Consider the following 20,952-nt stretch of genomic DNA (forward strand, 5'->3'; position numbering starts at 1 on the left):
CACGCACAATCTCACGTCTCGGTGAGAATCCTCGTAAACACAGTCGGTTATGTGTCGTAAACAGAGAAAGAAAACTGATGCGTGTCATTTTAGGTCTTCATTTGTATAGTGAAGACTGGTATTTTACATTTGATGATTCAATTTTTGTACCTGAATACTGTTAGATTTACCTAAAACAAACATAAAGCACTGCTTATTTCAATTGTATCTTTCTTCTATTGTATTTATCTATGCTTTTAAACAATTTTTTTTATAATTTTCTACGCAGATTCAATCCTCTACAAAATCACCCTAATTATTCTAGAATGATTAATTATTTTCAAATAGAGCTATTCAAATCATCTGGTGAAATTGTTTTTGTATCGTAATATAAACTTTGTCCTAGATGGAGGACTGATTATGTGGTTGCGGGACTCTGAGTAACTGAGTACAGCGAGTGAGTGTGGGTGGATCACTGTCGGATAAATAAATTAGTCATGTTGGATTCCCACAAGGCTGTGTCCTCTCACCCCTATTGTTTATATTGTACACAAACAACTGTATAAGTGCCCATTCAGGGAGATATCTAATCAAATTTGCAGATGATACTGCATTAGTCAGTCTCCTTCAGGGGACGAGGACAGTTTTAAATCACATTATTTCTTGGTGTGAAATGTCAAACCTTAAGGCGAGACACGGCAGGCAAAAACATCGAGTTTTTTTTTACTGGTCAATTTTGAGATTTTTGGATATTTGTCTTCAATAACATGTCTTCTTTCAGACTTGTTGTGAAAAAAAGTCTGAAATACACATTTACGTCTTTATTTTACTACACTTAGTCTGTGCGCGTCTGTAGATTTCTCATAAATTCAACAAAAGTTGGCGTTCTTAATCCTCACGCTGCTCCTGTCATCACACACCGCTGGAAAGCTCTCTCTCTCTCCTGTACAATGCTGTCGGATCCAAATATGGTCATTTCCTTTTTATCAGCAACCAATTGTGAAAGTAAAAGGGCTGAATGCGCAATCTCATTGGCTGATGATCAATCTTTAAAGCCCGTTTTCTCAAAATGACTTTCCTCTCATTCTCCAAGTCCGAAATCTCCACTTCAGTGGCACCGATACACACCAAACTTTCCAGTCTTGTACCTAGTTATATTATGAAGACATTTACTGAGGGATTTGTAAATATATTATTCCTAGCCTGATTTATATAACATTTTATTCCAAAAAACATGGCGAAAATCCTTTTTTTAAGGCTATTGACAGTATATTCTGAATTACAGGATAACAAAAGTAGATATCCATAAATCCCTCTAATTTTTTCCCCATCTAATATGTGAACACAATGAAAAAATAATTTTTAACCTGGCTTTATCCAATACTCAGATTTAGTTTTTTAAAATATATGCAAATTAGTGCATATTTAATTAGATATTGCCTAATTTGCATATTTAAACATTGAATTACAGAAAACTTGTAATACATTTTTTTCTCATCTTAATGTAGGTAATCAACTGGGAAGGTTTCATGGTGATATCTGCTAGTTAAAAAATTTACCCTATTCACCTGTAGTGTCTCGCCGGAGTCTTCAGTGAGTGTGACCACTATTAAAGGGGAGCCGATTCAGTGTGTTAATGAGTATAAATACGTCCTCGGGGTTGTCTTTGGACTGAAGCTGTGTACAAAAAAGGACAGCAAAGACTATACTTCCTTAGGAAGATGTTGTCATTTTTTGTAAGCGTCTCAATGTAAGAGTGTTGGTTTGGAAACGTCACAGTGGAACTACAGAGTTCGCTTAAGAAAGTATTGCGAGTAAACTACTTGGAGTTTAAACCTCTAAGAGGTCTTGAACAAATTTACCAAACCAGATGCCTTAGTAAAGCTACAAACATCATATCAGACAATAGGCATCCTCTGTGCGATAAATTTGAGAGATTATCCTCGGGTCGGAGATTTCTAGCCATTTTTAAAAAATAGGGGGGAAAAATCCTTCCTGTAAAATTGTTAAATGAAAGGTAGTGTTGGTGTTTACTGAGCGGGTCTCAGTGATGATTAGTTTTGTTGGGGGGTTTTGTGTTTTTATATTTATGTATGTATATTGTTGGTTCTTTGTATGTACTTATGTTGAAACACAAGCAAGCAACAAAATTTCCCCATTGGGATAATAAAGTAATCAATCAATCAATCGAAAAACAAAATATCGCAATGTACGTTTTTTCCCCAGTATCATGCAGCCCTATAGAGGCCAGCTTGTGTTGAGTGTGTGTGAGCACGAAGATGATCGTGTGCTTGTTCATGTTATAGGAGCTGTCGCTATAGCGGAGTTCATCGCGGAGAGTCCGAGGCTCCTCCGGCTAGACATGCGGGAGAACGAGATCAAGACCGGCGGCCTCATGGCTCTCTCCCTCGCCTTCAAGGTCAACACATCTCTGCTCCGACTCGACCTGGACCGAGAGCCCAAGAAAGAGACGGTGAGGGTTTGTTAAAGGGGAGGGGGAAAGATTTAGCTTGATATAAAGTAGGACTGAGTATATTTACAACTTTACAACACTAATATGCTAATATGTCGCAACAGTAGTTTCAATGTGGTGTTGTTTTTTTTGGACATTACGTTTCCAGTTTAATTAGACTAGTTTCCTGATCCTTCTTTATCTCACAACATGCAATGTGCATGAGAGCGTTAAGCCAGATACGACATTAGATATGGTAAGTTTTATCAATTTCCATTTCCATGAGAAATATTAAAGGGGTCATATAATGCCATTTTTGTACAAATTATTATGATTCTTTAGGGTATGAATGAAAAGTTTGTAATATACTTTAATTAAAAATTCTCATTAGTATTGTAAGAAAACACTAATTTTCCCTGGTCAAAAACAGCTGTTTTTAGCACGCCGTTTCAGTGCATGTGTCTTTAAATGATGATGAGCTTTGCTCACCCCACCCCTCTGTTCTGTGCGTACACCGTAACACAATAACACAATAACCATAACGCGTTGTTCATTATAAACGTGGGATTATGAATTATATTGAGAACGTCATACATAGAAAACATGCCGTAATGTACCTGAGTGTAGGGATGTCACGGTACCAAAATTCCAGTAGTCGGTACCGATACCATTAAAATTTTACGGTTCTCGGTACCAATTTCGGTACCACAGCAAAATCTGTTGGAACTATTTTTCTATTTTATTTAACTATTTGAAAAAAATATTAAATTCAATTCAATGACTTAGCCTACTATTTATGACGGTAATCATAAGTAAATTATACATAAAAGCACTGAAGGCTACATGCTGTTTAAACGTAAATATTACTTCAAAAAATCAAGTGAAACAAGCAACCTTCAAATGCACACATTATTATTATTATTAGTTACTATTACTATTACTTAGTTATTGTTACTATTAGTAGTTATTATTATTAGTATTTTTAATACATGGAGACATAGCTACATCTACTGTACAGTAGCCTAATATAATTATTTCTGTAAATTTCTTCAAGTTAAACCGAACTTTTATTTTGACGGGTTGCCGTGAAGACCTTTGAGTTTCTGTGTGTGTATGATATGACGATAGTTTTTCTCAAATTAAACGGTAAAATGCTCATGAAGTGACTCTCAGAGCGGCTCTGGAGATGAATTTCATCATGTCATCATATCGTGAGGCAGCAGAGACTGAAAACAGCGCGAGCGTCACTCGTGCGTCTGTGTGTGTGTGTGTGTGAGGTAAATGAAACCGCGCGTCTGCGCCATTCATTCACACAGAGACAAGCAGAACATGCAGGGTTAATATTTTGCGGTTTAATATTCACAGAAACTATATATATTGTGGTATATATCGGCTACAGTCCTAGTAAAAAAAGTTAGTCTGGAGCCCCGCACTTAGATAAACACGGAGCGACTGAAAGCAGCTGCTTATTACTGGGTGCCGAATATACCCGGTACTCGGTACTACAGAAATGCTGGTATCGTAACATTTTAAAAATTTCTGTACCGACTTGGTACCGAAGTACCGGTACTTTTGACAACACTACAATAATATTAATATAAAGATTAATATAAAGGTTAATAAAACGTTACACTCACTCAGTTCTTCTGGAGGGGCAGCAGGAACACGAATAGTTGGTACCGATCCTTTTTTCAGGAGCAGCTTCTTAGCAAAACCAGCTTTATACTGACCCTTTGTAAAGCAGTCTGGTGTGTGAAATGATTCGCGCAAACATGAAAGCATTGACGTTGATCGTGGGGAATATTCCCTTCGAAAACAAACTCAGCCACTGCGTCTTCAGCGGTTCGGATTTAGGAACATCAACATTGACTGCTGTGTTCTGCTGTGGGTCTGTGTTGAAAGGCTGCTGGGGCGTCCGACCATGTGACGTCACACGGTCGAACGGCTTGATTTGAGATGGGGGAAACATATAAGAAGATTAAAAAAAAACACTGGATGGATTTTTATAATTTTATGCTGGTTGTTTAAGGCACTGCCAACACACATTTCAGTATGATCAACTTGTTAAAGTGCATGTACCATTATATGACCCCTTTAAAGTCTTCATGTTGGATTAGTTTTTAAAGGGCACCTATTATGACATTTAAAATGTTCCTAATGTTGTTTTGGGAGTCCCCAACAACAGTTTTACATGCATGCAATGACAAAAAAACACTTTTGTTGTCGTATAATATGCATTTATTTTTACCTGATTTGCTCACCGACTCCCAAATGATTCGTTCAACGACTCATTTTTCCAAACCCCTCCTTTGCGTGACGCTAATCTGCGGTGATTGGCCAGATGACCCAGTCAGTTGTGATCAGTATAACGTTACTCTGTGCAGGAAAAGTTTGCTTTTGTGTCGCACTTCAGAACACAGCGGGCTTGTTCGACTTCATGCAGCTTGCGTGTTTATTCGAACACCTTTAGTTCCTCTAAAGCTCACAAATCCGTTTTTTATAACAGTAAACACTCTTTTCATGTAGTTGCGATGTTAGGCTATATTGTGTCATGTTTATCAAATTAAAACTGATTAATAAACGTAGACTCCACTTCATTGATAGTAGCTTATGTTGAACTTTATTCTTGTTCAAACAGACGCTGTATGAAGCAGTACATAAAGTATTGAATGAAAATGTCTCTGAAACATCTGTGTATTATTTGGCAAATATTGCATTTATTTCACTTCAGCTGTGGTAAAGTATGCAAACACCACGTGAGCGGTCACTACGGGAACCAGAAGGTGTCCGACTTCACGTCTCCGTCTGCAGCTCCTACAGCCTGCACTCGGCTACTCTCGCCGATCGGTTACATCCATAGACAGTATATAAACGGTTACATCCATAGACAGTATATAAACGGTTACATCCAGCCGCAGCCGATGTCGAACACACCTAGCGTCTTGCCGCCATGATGTTTTCAAGTTTTCCCTGGCCTTGGAGTGCAATAAGTGGACGTATCGTATTCAAATAACTTGACAAGTTGACGTCATCTAGTCAGAGAAAAAGTCGTCTTTCTAACGATTCATAAAAATGACTCAGAGTCGACTCTTACTTTTGAAAGACAATAACTTTATATACGGTGCACTTTCATATTTCAAACTTTGCAGGATGTTTTTGTTCACTTAGATCTATGTTACACACTACATGAAAGGTAAATCTCAAAATTCCATAATAGGTGCCCTTTAAGATCAGGGTAAATATTGCTGTTTATATATATTATATTGGAGCCTCTTATTTTATTTTTCCACTAACTAGTTAATTATTTACTACAGTGTTCGGCACACGTAACTATGGCATTGATCTCTTGTTATTGCATAACTGCACTACAGCTTTTTCCTCTGTGTTGGTACAGGTGAAGAGTTTCATTGAGACACAGCGCGGCCTGCTGGCCGACATTCAGAACGGCTGCAAGAGGAACTTCATCTTGGCCAAAGAGAAGGAAGAAACAGAACAGAAAATGAGACAGTCCGCCTCAATGCCAGAGATCGCCACAGAGGAGCAAGCTCAGGAGGATGAGGAAGATGCGTCTGCTGAGAAGAGCGAGGAAGAAAACGCTGCTGTTCAGAGAGACTCGACCGAGGAGGGCAATGAAGAGGACGTATCCGAGAGCCAAGAAGTCAAACATCAAGAGACGACAGTGCAAGACGACTCCGACTCAGACACTGAGGATGAGGAGGAGATGCTGGCGGCGTCGAGTGCGTCTACACAGAGCACTTCTCCAATACCGATTCCTGCAATAAACACCTGTAAGGTCGTGCCCTTGGCGCCGCCTCTACCGGGATCTCCAGCACTCATTTCGGGAATTAAAGTGACCGAGGCCAATGTTTCCTCCGGAGCCCCATCATCTCCTGGCCGCCTTTTCTCTGTGTCTAGTCCCGGTAGAGGACACAAAATCTTCATGGTAACGCGTGTTGAAAGCCCTCCTGAGCAGCAACAAGCGACTGCATTGCCAAAATGTGTCCTCGAGAGGGCGGTAGAGAGCCAAGCATCTGAAACACCCACACAAATCCACATAAAAGCACCTTTAGATGCACCTTCACAAGCGCTTGAGCAGAAATCAACACAACTTGCAGAGTCTGAGCTCAGCACGTTAACATCGCATGCAGAAACGACACCAGCGCCCGACGAAGTAATGAACACGTCAGCGTCCTCGCTTGCAGATGAGCGAGAGAATGCAACTCATTCTGATGAAGTTCAGCAACAGGAACTCGCTACGCCGTTTGAAGGCCAAGTTAGACTCGGTCAGACTCACTTAGAGCAGGAGGTGCCAGTAAATGCTAAGACAAAAACATCACAAGAGACCAGTGAGGAGGACCAGATGCAGGAATCGAGTCCCACCCAAAGAGAGCCATCAGAGTCAGGACCGTCTCCGGACGGGACGCGAAACCCTGGAGAGCTGGAGGTCACAGGAGGTCATGAACTCCTGGAAGCGGAGGGCAGTAGTGCACAAGAGGGATCTCCTGAAGAAGAAGAAGAAGGTTGTCCGGTTATGAGCACGGGAATAGTGTTGCCCAATGGGCTGAAGCCGGAGTTTGCCTTTCACCTGCTCGAGGCAGAGGGACTCAAACCAGCCAGCTGCATTATGGAGCATGGTGAGTTACCAGTGGATTACCTCATATTCCACGTCATCGACCGTCTCCAGTGACTGTGCGTTGTGTGAAGCTGCCTCCTTGTCATTTCTGACTTATAACAAAAACAAAACGACGTCTAAAAGCTGCTATGTGACGAGGTGTACAGCAAACAAGCTAAACAAAACCCAGAAATAAGTTTTTATAAGCTGTCGAACTAACTGACGGCCACTGGAGGGGAACGCAATCGGCGACAGGATAGCTTAGCTTACAGAAATATAGTATATTAAACTGACATTTGGATATTTTACTTACCAATGACAAAATGTTTACTGCACACATAGTGTATTTTTAGTGTCAGGATCCCACAATTTACCCATTCGTTCCAGCCTGTACCCACTTTTGTCTCCTTAAACACTCGTTTTTTGGGGTTGACAGCTTATAAAAATGTATTTCTGTTTTTTTTAGCTTGTTTGCTGTACACCTCGTCACATAGCAGCTTTTAGACGTTGTTAGACAAGTCAGAAATGACAAGGACACAATGCAAAGTCAATGGAGACTTGGATTGTCTGTATAAAACACAATATTGTTGCATATTTATTTTGATTAAATTACATTTCCTTGGTTCCTAAGACCTGTTCACATCAATCTCACTGTGAAGTCGTCACCTTTATTTATATAGCACTTTATACAATCATAGATTTTTTCAAAGCAGCTTTACAGAGATAAACAGGAACATAATGATTCAGTGATGCAAACAGAATTCAATTCTCTAAAAATACAATAGTAAACAGTCATTATTCAGTTGTTCAGTGTTGATTAGATGACATTATAATATAGGGATTGAGGGAAAAAGGTCGATACATTAGAGTATTGCTATGTTTTGCGTGGGGATACACGGACTCTAAGTATCGATCTTTTCAGTTTGATTAAACTCAATATAATATTTTTTTATAATATTTATTAATTAATATTTACTCCCTGCCAGATTACGACTTCTTATAATTATGACTTAAATGTTTAAAATCACAATAAAATCATATCGTGGGGATTCTCACCCCTATTATAAAATATTACCAGACAATTATATGCACGAAAAACATGAATTTTTGTCTGCATTTCTTTTATTATATATTAAAGAAAATCTGTTGCAAAATGCAAATATGTAAATTTACACTTGCTTTTGATTTTGAGACTGGCATCACTGAAAGTAATAACATGCAGTTAGTTTAGTGAGTCATGTTTTTCCAGAATTGCTCATTGGAAGATGGGACGTAATATACTTATAACAGTAATTTTCTTTAATCAAGTTTATTGTGTTTTCTTGCTATCAAGGCCTGTTCAGACCAAGGCGACTGTATGGTGCAATAAATAAATGGATATGAATAATCTGCTGTTAACGCGCCGGTTCAGGCCTGTTGGTGTTACGGAGAGGTCTCCCGATCTCACTGTGTTTCTGTTGTCCTTTAAGCACCGCCTAATTTAAGCGAGTGCATTTGCATTTTCATTCAGCACATTGTTTTTAATTGCGCTTTATAAATAATCTTGTCATCTTACAATTTTTACGCATTGCATTGGTCTAAATTAGGCATGTGATGTATCAGATTTTCATATCACGACAATTGCTGACGCTTTTATCACGGTATTGAATTAAGTTACAAAACCTAAGTGTTGTTTTCCTAATAGGTTTAACTCTGAACATTTTAAAACAATACAATATCTAGGGTGTGTTTTAGTTCCAGATTAAAGTGTAAAAAAACGTTTTAAAGTATAAACAGATTTGAAAGTAAATAGCCCATTAAGTATTTGGGAATTCAGAAATCTGAATGTTCAGAAACAGGAAGTAGCGCAGCTTCTTTGTTACCGGGGTTACCGGATCCTTCGCCGCAACTCATAAGCTCACAACTGTGGTGAAATAGTGATACTTTTGCACCATTTAGTCATATTGGACTGAGCTGTGAACAGGACTTAAAGGGATACTCCACTTTTTTTGGAAACAGGCTCATTTTACAACTCCCCCGGAGTTAAACAGTTGAGTTTTGCCGTTTTCGAATCCATTCAGCCGATCTCCGGGTCTGGCGGTACCACTTTTAGCATAGCTTAGCATAGATCATTGAATCGGACAAGACCTTTGCTGCCGTACCACGAGTCCAGCAGGCGTAATGATATGACGCAGCGCCTGAAAATAGTCCCCAGCTCGGTAGACTATAGGGTCGACTATTTTCAGGCACTGCGTCATGTCATTACGCCTGCTGGACTCGTGGTACGGCAGTAAAGTTTCTTGATTATTACGCAGGAATGAGAGTATAGTTCCTAGCCATATCAGCCTAGAAAATCACAACTTTACATTTTCCGTCGGTCTTAGTACACGATGTAACTACAGAAGAGTCAAGTTTTAAATAGGAAAAATATCGAAACTCTTTGGTCATTTTTTTGAGAGAGATGCTAATGGTCCTGTCCGATTCAATGATCTATGCTAAGCTATGCTAAAAGTGGTACCGCCAGACCCGGAGATCGGCTGAATGGATTCGAAAACGCCAAAACTCAACTGGGGGAGTTGTAAAATGAGCCTATTTCCAAAAAAAGTGGAGTATCCCTTTAACCCGAGTATAGTGAAAGCACAAAGACAATATATCCTCTCGATAGTGTTTTTGAACGTGCCGGGAATGATACGTAAGCAATAAGGTACTCAAGGCTAGTGCTGTATCGTGAATAGGTCACTGCTGAAGGGCGTTGTTAGACACGACCCGAAGCGGAGAAACCCCTTCAGTCGTGACTTATTCACGATACAGCGCTAGCCTTGACTGCTTTTATAAAACAGTTACCACACAATACAAATATTAAAGCCAAAAAATATGTATCAATGCAACTTTCATGAAGTAAAATCAATAATAAGCATTCCTTCCGCTAGAAAAAATAGTCCCTGACCGAAGTTACATTATTTCGCCAGTAGACGGCGGCAAAGCCTTTATGAGTGAGTCAGTCAGTAGAGAAGACTTTTATATTGAAAAGACTGAAACTTGTGAACACAGAAAACTAACCGTTTTATAATTTGTGTGTGTGTGTGTGTGTGTTAGTGAGCGTGACTGCAGAGCTGAGCTGCGGGCAGGATTTAGAGGAGCTTCTCCTTGATGCCAGTCTGGACACCAGCAGAGATGCACCATAATGCTGTAACCTAGGTAATGCAAGAAAATTCCCATGTTTATGAAGGAATCCATGGAATAATAACTTTAAGAGGAAGTCTGGTTAAGCTAACCCGCATTTGTCTCTTCTCAGGGTCCACACGTGTAGTGAGAATCAGAAGAGGCTCATATTCCTCTGGACTCTTTCCGTCTTTCTCGTGTCTTTTCCATAAACTTTCAAAACAACACCGGGAACTCGTCTTCCCTCGAATGACCGACCTTTTGTGAAAATTGGCATTATATTCAAATTACGAAAACCTCATCTGTGATTGGTGAGTTGCCGTAAAGTTGTTCAGTATGTTCGTCCAGCGATGGTGTTCAGTTACCAAAGACGCACATGCAGAGAAACGCTTTTCGCTAGCCGGCGACCTTCTTCTGTTCAACCACTTCATGCTGTTGACCGTGGCGCGCCGCTGCTCACCGTCGCCCCCTCGTGGACTGGAGGTTGTAATGCGTTAGAAAGACTGGCCAGCTGGAACACTTTGAGCAAAGACATTTCATTGGTTTTGGCTTTCAGATCTCATCCGGCTGGTGGAAGTTGTTTAGCGAGTGCTTCGTTGCACTCGAGTGTATGTGTGCGTTTGTCATTATTATTGTCTCCTTAACACACACACACACACACAAAAAAAAGACTTGTACCAAAGTGACACACACATCCGCTTTCCGTTCGTTCCTGCTGCTGCTCAGGAATCAGCCACAACATCCACGTCTGATCTCACCATCAACCAGCACCTCTGAAGCCTCGAGCGCGCCTGAAACCTGAGGAACGAGCGGCTTCTGCCTCGGCTGGGTAATTATTGATCTTCAGCGAATCATCCAGACGACTCAAGGCGAATGAATTGTACAATTTTCACTCTCTCTTCCCTCTCTCACACACACAAATACACATAAACTCATTCTGTCTTCCATTGGTAACCCTGTGTGTCACCATACGTACTCATCCGAAGACAGGACTTGCCTTTAAACCTTTCTCAGCTCTTTATTCTGCTTGGCTGAATCAGTTTGTATTTATTTTAAACAACCCGAGTCTGTTGTGTGATGATTATTTTTTTCTCTCTCTCTCTCTCTCTTTTTTTTTTTTTTCTTCTCTCTCCCTGTTCCTCTTTGTTCTTCTTCTTCTTTTTCTTTTTTTTTTAATCTGTTATTGTGGGATTTTCCCCCTTTTGGTGTATATTTTCAGATTCTATAAAGAGCAAATATTAAGTTTAAAGTTTTTTCCTATTTTGATTGGTTGGGGTTTGGGAAAGGGGGCGGGGCTCTGTTGATTTATATAAATGGGGGCGGAGCTCTGCGAGAGTATATTATGTAAATCAAGAGTGTGTTTGGGTATGAAAGCCGCCATTTACAAAGAGGCAGTCGGACCACAAGACTTGATGAAGAAAACACTACACTTGTGTGAAGCTACTGCCGCTGGAGACACTAGAGACTAAACTTTACCTCAGAGGATGTCACCAACGTAGGACAAACGAGAAGCTTGTGACATCGCAGCGAGGCCTGACCCGATAAATGTAGTACTCGCCACCATTCCAGGCTCTGTGGTTGGTGCTTTTCTCGGTTTCTCTCTTTCTCTTTCTCGTCTGGTTGATGTCGGCTCTGACTGTGAAAGCAGAGCTCAGTCTGCCAGGCTTCGGAGGAGCTTTGCCTCTACATCCAGATTGTCTTTGACCTTGAGATCTACACTTCTGTGCCCCCAACCCAATGTTTGTAATGCTTTATTTTTAGTAATTTTTAAAATTACCTGTTAAATTAATCAAACTGTACTGGTAAACACAAAGAGATGTGTATGGCTTTTCCCTCTCAAATAAATGCATGTAATGACAAAAGTAGCATGTGTGGTGAATGTTTTCATAAAGTAACTTCACTAATTGCATTTTTTTAGTTATACTTAACATTTGCTTTCAGGGCGGAGTTATTATTTTAAAAGTGACCTTATTTTTACACCACTTTTTGGTGGAATCATGATTGTGCAAGAATTCTGGTATCATCCGCTTTTCGTTATTTCAGCTGTAGAAAACATGCGGCTTGATATTGCTAGCTGGTTTATCATGTTATTTTATAATCATAAACACACTGGTTTGTAGTGGAAGTGGTTTTACTGGTTACTGCACTTTTAGGTATTTACCTGTAGCGGACTGTTAGGGAACTTACAGTTCAAGTGGTCATCGGATGCAAAATTCACATTGTCTTTTTATCTTCCGTTTTTGCGGTCGCTCTGTATATTTCTGTGGCGCTGCTTTCCAGGAGTAATTAGCTTTTGAAGTGGATTTACTTAATGTAAAGTTAACGAAAGTTATCATGAGGACTGTAATGTTTAAAGCAGATGACTTAACAAATGTCAGTCGACCGGGAAGATTTTAAAACAAGCCGTTCATTAATCATTAATAAACACGCAAAATCGCTGTGAAAATACAGACCGGAAGTCAAGACAACGAGCGCAGCACTGAAAAGGGGCGGGGCTACATAAGGTCTATAGAGCTGGTAAGTCCCGCCCCTTCCGCTAATCCCGCTGGACCTTTAGGTTGAAAAATCGTCAATGCAAGTGAATGGAAGAAAATTATTATTTTCTGGTCCCGTTTGAATTTTGCCATTAATGTGAACATATGTTGTCTGTGAATTTTTTATATAACTTTTCGTGTAAAGAATGCTACAATTCAGCGGGTAGAAGTTTGATACGGTTAGACTTTGTGTGAGAGCACTTTGTGGACTACAACTCTTCGCTGCTTTCGACGCGTTTGAAACGTCAACACCACTAGCACACGGACACTAGCTCACGGATCCCGCTAAACATGGCTGTGTCTTTGGTGCACTTCACCGCCTTCTTTTAGGGATAGGACAAAATCGTCGAGGTTGGCGAAAACCACGGGTAAGTCAACTTTATGAGGTGACGTCACATAGGCAACATGTAGTCTTTCTCGTTATGTCTTTTCCACAACTGCTAGCCAAAGAATCATACCATATACTGTCAAACTCGTAACATGAAAAGTTATATAAAAAATTCACAGACAACATATGTTCACATTCATGGCAAAATTCAAACGGGACCAGAAAATAATTATTTTCTCACATTCACTTGCATTGACGATTTTTCAATCTAGAGGTCCAGTGGGGTTTTACGGAAGGGGCAGGACTTACCAGCTCTATACCAGAGCCTGGCCACTCCCTATTAAGTCCTATTGCACCGAATTGTGGTTGTAGTTCCACCAGAGTTCCACTGGGGGCGATCGCCCATGAGTGCAGAATGAATGGGAGTCTATGGAGCTAGACGGCTAAATTTGTCTCTTTCACCCGATTGCCGTTTAGAAATCTCAGATTTGATTGTAGGTTTTGCAAGTTCAACATGGGTTATAGGTCGAAAGTTGAATGAACGAGTACTTGTGTCCTTTTGATTTCTTACAGGTTGAGTTGTTGTTGCCCTAACACGCTAGCATTCTGCTAATGAACACTGATTGGTCAGTGAAGGACTGATTACGACCAGAGAGACCGCTTGATGGCACTGTGTGTGTGTGTGTGTGTTTCCCTGTGTCAGCTATGTTGTGTTTCCCTGTGTCAGCTGTGTTGTGTGTTTGCCTGTGTCAGCTGTGTTGTGTGTTTGCCTGTGTCAGCTGTGTTGTGTGTTTACCTGTGTCAGCTGTGTTGTGTTTCCCTGTGTCAGCTGTGTTGTGTGTTTCCCTGTGTCAGCTGTGTTGTGTGTTTGCCTGGGTCAGCTGTGTTGTGTGTTTCCCTGTGTCAGCTATGTTGTGTTTCCCTGTGTCAGCTGTGTTGTGTGTTTGCCTGTGTCAGCTGTGTTGTGTTTACCTGTGTCAGCTGTGTTGTGTGTTTACCTGTGTCAGCTGTGTTGTGTGTTTGCCTGTGTCGGCTGTGTTGTGTTTTCCTGTGTCAGCTGTGTTGTGTGTTTGCCTGTGTCAGCTGTGTTGTGTGTTTGCCTGTGTCAGCTGTGTTGTGTGTTTACCCGTGTCAGCTGTGTTGTGTTTCCCTGTGTCAGCTGTGTTGTGTGTTTCCCTGTGTCAGCTGTGTTGTGTGTTTCCCTGTGTCAGCTATGTTGTGTTTCCCTGTGTCAGCTATGTTGTGTTTCCCTGTGTCAGCTGTGTTGTGTGTTTGCCTGTGTCAGCTGTGTTGTGTGTTTGCCTGTGTCAGCTGTGTTGTGTGTTTACCCGTGTCAGCTGTGTTGTGTGTTTTCCTGTTGTGTTTACCTGTGTCAGCTGTGTTGTGTGTTTCCCTGTGTCAGCTGTGTTGTGTGTTTGCCTGTGTCAGCTGTGTTGTGTGTTTACCTGTGTCAGCTGTGTTGTGTTTGCCTGTGTCAGCTGTGTTGTGTTTACCTGTGTCAGCTGTGTTGTGTGTTTTCCTGTGTCAGCTGTGTTGTGTGTTTTCCTGTGTCAGCTGTGTTGTGTGTTTACCTGTGTCAGCTGTGTTGTGTGTTTGCCTGTGTCAGCTGTGTTGTGTGTTTACCTGTGTCAGCTGTGTTGTGTGTTTGCCTGTGTCAGCTGTGTTGTGTGTTTGCCTGTGTCAGCTGTGTTGTGTTTACCTGTGTCAGCTGTGTTGTGTGTTTGCCTGTGTCAGCTGTGTTGTTTACCTGTGTCAGCTGTGTTGTGTGTTTGCCTGTGTCAGCTGTGTTGTGTGTTTACCTGTGTCAGCTGTGTTGTGTGTTTGCCTGTGTCAGCTGTGTTGTGTGTTTGCCTGTCAGCTGTGTTGTGTTTGCCTGTGTCAGCTGTGTTGTGTGTTTGCCTGTGTCAGCTGTGTTGTGTTTCCCTGTGTCAGCTGTGTTGTGTGTTTCCCTGTGTCAGCTGTGTTGTGTGTTTCCCTGTGTCAGCTATGTTGTGTTTCCCTGTGTCAGCTGTGTTGTGTGTTTGCCTGTGTCAGCTGTGTTGTGTGTTTACCCGTGTCAGCTGTGTTGTGTGTTTTCCTGTTGTGTGTTTACCTGTGTCAGCTGTGTTGTGTTTGCCCGTGTCAGCTGTGTTGTGTTTACCTGTGTCAGCTGTGTTGTGTGTTTGCCTGTGTCAGCTGTGTTGTTTACCTGTGTCAGCTGTGTTGTGTGTTTGCCTGTGTCAGCTGTGTTGTGTGTTTACCTGTGTCAGCTGTGTTGTGTGTTTGCCTGTGTCAGCTGTGTTGTGTGTTTGCCTGTGTCAGCTGTGTTGTGTGTTTACCCGTGTCAGCTGTGTTGTGTGTTTTCCTGTTGTGTGTTTACCTGTGTCAGCTGTGTTGTGTGTTTGCCTGTGTCAGCTGTGTTGTGTTTACCTGTGTCAGCTGTGTTGTGTGTTTGCCTGTGTCAGCTGTGTTGTTTACCTGTGTCAGCTGTGTTGTGTGTTTGCCTGTGTCAGCTGTGTTGTGTGTTTACCTGTGTCAGCTGTGTTGTGTGTTTGCCTGTGTCGGCTGTGTTGTGTGTTTGCCTGTGTCAGCTGTGTTGTGTGTTTGCCTGTGTCAGCTGTGTTGTGTGTTTGCCTGTGTCAGCTGTGTTGTGTTTGCCTGTGTCAGCTGTGTTGTGTGTTTGCCTGTGTCAGCTGTGTTGTGTTTGCCCGTGTCAGCTGTGTTGTGTTTACCTGTGTCAGCTGTGTTGTGTGTTTGCCTGTGTCAGCTGTGTTGTTTACCTGTGTCAGCTGTGTTGTGTGTTTGCCTGTGTCAGCTGTGTTGTGTGTTTGCCTGTGTCAGCTGTGTTGTGTGTTTGCCTGTGTCAGCTGTGTTGTGTGTTTACCCGTGTCAGCTGTGTTGTGTGTTTTCCTGTTGTGTGTTTACCTGTGTCAGCTGTGTTGTGTGTTTGCCTGTGTCAGCTGTGTTGTGTTTACCTGTGTCAGCTGTGTTGTGTGTTTGCCTGTGTCAGCTGTGTTGTTTACCTGTGTCAGCTGTGTTGTGTGTTTGCCTGTGTCAGCTGTGTTGTGTGTTTACCTGTGTCAGCTGTGTTGTGTGTTTGCCTGTGTCGGCTGTGTTGTGTGTTTGCCTGTGTCAGCTGTGTTGTGTGTTTGCCTGTGTCAGCTGTGTTGTGTTTGCCTGTGTCAGCTGTGTTGTGTTTGCCTGTGTCAGCTGTGTTGTGTGTTTACCTGTGTCAGCTGTGTTGTGTGTTTACCTGTGTCAGCTGTGCTGTCGATGCCTCGAGAGAAAAGAAAGTGCAGAGCTGAAAGCACCAGAGTGACTGAAGGATTGCCGTAAAGCAGTATCTCTGGTCGTACGATGTGTATGACGTCATTGACACTTTAAAAGACTTTTTAAAGCAAACAAGTGACTCTAAAAAATCTAACATATTACAGTATATTATATTATATTACAAACTTTACACGAAGACCCTAAATAATCATACCAACTTGTGGAAAATGGGCATCCGATGACCCCTTTAAAGACCCAAGGACCAGATATAATTAATTAAAGTTAGAACTGCAGTCAATTTAAGACAAGAGTTAGAATTATAATAAATTAAAGACAGATTTATTGAAGATAGTTTGCAGTTTCATCAGCAGAAGTTCAGCTTCAAGACTCACACAGGAGTTCGTAGTAGTTACAAAGATCACAGCAGTTATACCCTACATACAACACACACACACACACACACACACACACACAGCAGTTATACCATTCACCACACACACAAGAAAAAATAAAAAAGGCTAAGAAATAGATAAACATAGTAAATGTATCACATAAATGTGATACATCGCGTTTCTAGTCGAATAAAACAAGTCAATCTCCAATAATGCCACTTGTTCCTTAACCTATAACCAAGAATACTAACAAACACAAACACACACACACACACACACACACACACACACACACACACACACAGCTTCTTCAAGGTTGGATTTGGTCGGGTTCTAACAATAAACAAGAGACTCTTCCCAAAACATCAAGATAACATGTTCTTTCTCTCAAGGAGAGGACACTTACATCTAACCGTGAAGTAAAGACTTTAACTAAGAAGTGGTCACTCAAGCCCACTAGAAACCCTAGGGTACCCTAGAAAAGCAGATGCATGTCTTGACACGTTTAAACAAGTCCATAATTCATTTCTGTAACCCGCACTGTTACTGCACACCTCTCAGAGATACAAAATACAGATGTTTAAAGAACACACGAAAGAACATTTCCCATAATCACACTGGTAGCCTAACTTCTAGAAATTAGTCAAATCTCACAAGCTTAGAGAAGTCATTCAACTCATTTGATATATAGAAGGAAAAATATTGATTAATACCTTGATTATAATCACTCATTACACTGAAGCAGCAGTGGATCAAAAATCTTACTTCCACAATGAAACGTCTTGCGTCTAAAAGTTGCATCTTCTATTACGGTTATTGTTTTAGTCTCAAAAGCAGTTATATATGCAGGAGTATAAATTGCTGAAATGTGAACATGACTACAAAAATTAGACAATGCAGTATCTGTTAACTTAAAATATTAATTTGGGAAGGAAGTGAAAGCATATTTGTAGTTCTGGGGATTCTGTGCTGACAAGTCTGTGAAGAAAATATGAAAATGAAAGTCATTTCTAACTTAATTTAGTTAAGAATTATTTAATATAATACTGCTAATGTTAAAGAAAGTGATTATGAAGTGTTAAGGAGAGACGTGTAGCTTCTGTTGTTGGTTTGCACAGGTTGCCCAGCGTGCCGTCTGGTATGTCACACACCCTGAGATGTATGCAAACACACCATCAAACGGCCCTGCCGCAGGAGAGCAATATGTTTGAGATTATCAAGCTTCTGCTAAACCCTCAAACAATCACACACACACTTGAGATGGGAATCAAAGCACTGATGATAGAGTCCTCAGAAGTTATTGAGATTCTGTGCCCGTTTTTTACCCATTATTTCCCGGTCATCTAGACGTTGTCGGGCCGTGCTGTACTTCGGGATGTTCTGTGCATATAGGAGGGATTTTTAAGGTATTTGACTCTCGGGGTCTATTGTTATAAATCTGCTTGGAAGGAATTTCCATGTAATCCTCAGTGATTCTTACATAAGCACAGGGAGACCCCAGAGGTCTGAGAGGAATTAATGGACCATTTCAAAGTAGAATGTGCATTGATGAAGGGATGGATGGATGGATGAACCAATAGATAGATAGATAGATAGATACATTAAAAGTTGTTATATTATTTATATAGGGCAGTCAAGATATCATATTTTTCACTGCATGGTTATCATGGCCAAAATAATTCACGATAATGATATATCACGATATCTATAGAAATCTTGAAGAAGAAAAAAAAATTCTATCAGTCAAATAGTAATCAAAAATAAATTATTGTATAGTATTATATACAGTGATAAAGGCTGTTATTGCATTATAAATATACATTATCCTTATGAAAATACTCGAGATGGCTTGCGAAAAACCATAATTCACAACAGTGTGATAGATAGATAGATAGATAGATAGATAGATAGATAGATAGACGGATGGACGGACGGATAGATAGACGGGTGGATGGATAGATAGACGGATGGATGGATGGATAGATAGATAGATAGATAGATAAACAAACAGATAGATGGATGGATGGATGGATAGATAGTCAAAATTAGACATTAAGATGTGTCATGTTTCATCAAGAGAACAGGAGTTGCAAAAATAAATAATAAAGTGTTTATGGGAAACTGTAAGTTGTTCCCTGTTATTCATTAGCATCTGATCAGAGTATCAGAGTGTTATTACCACTATTACTGATCAACCTGACAGTTTTCTGGTCCGAGAGTTACAGGCTAATGTTAAATCGGGAGCGTTTGGACTGTGCTGTGAGTCAACGGGGAACAAACACAAGCTCTCTGATTATACACGAGTGTTTCCGCTCAGGTAAGAGCTTCGTCCATCGCATTCATGCCGTGTTTTCACTGTGTCCGGCTGTTGGTTTAGTGCTTTAAAGAGCCTCTCGGTTGTCAAACTCAATGTGACGTGTTAGTTTGTGGCCTAGTGTTCTCTGTCAGAGCTGTGTGGAGATTCCCTCAGGCATTCAGAGAGTTAAAAAGAGCCGTTTCAGCCACAGCCTTTCCATGTGAACTCCCTCCGTACACGTTTCCCCCTCTGCGTGTCAGTCGTGAAGCTCTGAGAGCAAGCCGTGAGAAAGTGAGGTGAAATCCTGCGGAGAGAGAAGAAGAGAAGTGCTTTACTCCTTCCTTCCAGTTCATCAGCCCTGAAGCGGACAGACCGAGGATCCCTCACATGATAGTGCTTACAGTTACACACACATCTCTCTCTCTCTCCCGGGATAAACCTCCCTCCACTGCTCTGGGAACTTGGGAACAGCATCCCATGCCGGTGTGAAGACTTTCTGAAGCTCTCAGGACTCCCTCAAACAGGTACTACTGATTTTACAGAATTACATTTGAGTGATAATGTTGTGTTTTGACAATATTCCATCATTTTAACTGTGAAAATAATTCAATAAATGAGCAATAAGATCTGTATTTCAATGTTGCATAACTTCAACAAGCATTATTTTAATGAATGAATGAGGCATTTATATAGCTAAGAATATATATATATATATATATAAAATATTATAATGTACACTTTTTAAATATATAATTGCACATTAAAATAGTTTTGAATCGTGATTCATCTTCATTAAAATTTTCATATAGCCTACATATAAAAAACAAACTCGGGTGCAATATGTAGCCTATAAAATCAAAAGGAATATGTATAGGCCTATATAACGCACGTGATTATTTTTTTTTCTAAAATATTTAACTCAATTAACGCTGTATTTGTTTTCCCCGTCATCCTGTCATAGCGTTGCAATATATCTCCACGCTCTTATTCATGCAAATGCTTTTAAACCAGTCTGTGTTTCTCCTGTTTGTGTGAATAGTGAATAATTTGTGCACACAAACTACTGTCACATAGACAAAATTATGCCAAAATGCCCGATTTGTCGAGTATCATCGCAAGCACAGTCTTAAAATGAGTTAAATGAAGTCTTAAAGGAATGTAAAGAGAAAGGGTTGTGAAAAAATCTGAAGGTCTTAAAGTGACAGCAGCCTAATAAACCTGCTGCTGTCTGTCATTAATTATAATCAAAGAGGAAATCACTCACTGCTCTTGACTGAATGACGTTTGTAGCTGTAAGAAGGATTAATCTATATTTAACTATAATTTATGCAGTGAAGACTGTAAAGTTTTAAACGCAGTTAAGGCATTATCCGTTTTTTTCTGTCACCCGTTGACTAGCGTTGTATGATCACACTCTTATTAATGACCATTCAAGCACGACAAGACAAAAGAGACCCACTGTCTGTCCTGCGTAGGTGACACACACACACACACACACACACGCAGAGAGAGAGAGAGAGAGAGCGAGAGAAGGAGAACCCACTAGCCTGGCAAGCCAGACCTACATCAAGATGTTAGGTCTGGAAACTCACCATAGTCACGGCTCAATCCGAGGGGCGGGATAAACGGCTGTCTTTCAAATTCCCTCCGCACGCAATCGCGGAGCTTAGTTGATAGATTCAACTTTTGCCATATCTGGCCGGCAAAACGACGAACACATCTTCCTTTTTTTAAGAATGACTTAAGTGCCGTTCTTTGCTCTTTTCTCAAAGAAAAACTTAACTCCAAGTCCTCCAGAGTCGCGGCCAAAGCCGATTCGAAAGACCGTTGTTCTCCATCAGCAGCCGCCATTTCAAGTAGCAGCAGCCAGGTAACCGTCGCAACTCTGTCGTGTATGTTATTGTTAAGACCGCCCCCGCCTACTCTATACAAAACGTGATTGGCCTGACCCAATCTGGGTTTTTGCAGC

At 40.8% G+C, this 20,952-nt stretch overlaps 1 protein-coding gene across 2 annotated transcripts in view; it reads left to right on the forward strand.

Moving 5' to 3' along the window:
• The window catches only part of ppp1r37 (protein phosphatase 1, regulatory subunit 37), a 72,100-nt gene extending 60,054 nt beyond the window's left edge, over positions 1–12,046 (forward strand). For both annotated transcript variants that reach the window (XM_081372584.1, XM_081372585.1), the window contains 4 exons: positions 2,286–2,452; positions 5,826–7,065; positions 10,119–10,220; positions 10,318–12,046. In XM_081372584.1, coding sequence (XP_081228710.1) covers positions 2,286–2,452; positions 5,826–7,065; positions 10,119–10,207 — 1,496 coding nt within the window. In that variant the 3' untranslated portion in view covers positions 10,208–10,220; positions 10,318–12,046. The remainder of the gene's footprint in view (positions 1–2,285; positions 2,453–5,825; positions 7,066–10,118; positions 10,221–10,317) is intronic.
• The last annotated feature ends 8,906 nt before the right edge of the window (positions 12,047–20,952 follow it).

Source organism: Scardinius erythrophthalmus (assembly GCF_964197995.2).
Source record: "Scardinius erythrophthalmus genome assembly, chromosome: 8".
Classification (NCBI taxonomy): domain Eukaryota; kingdom Metazoa; phylum Chordata; class Actinopteri; order Cypriniformes; family Leuciscidae; genus Scardinius; species Scardinius erythrophthalmus.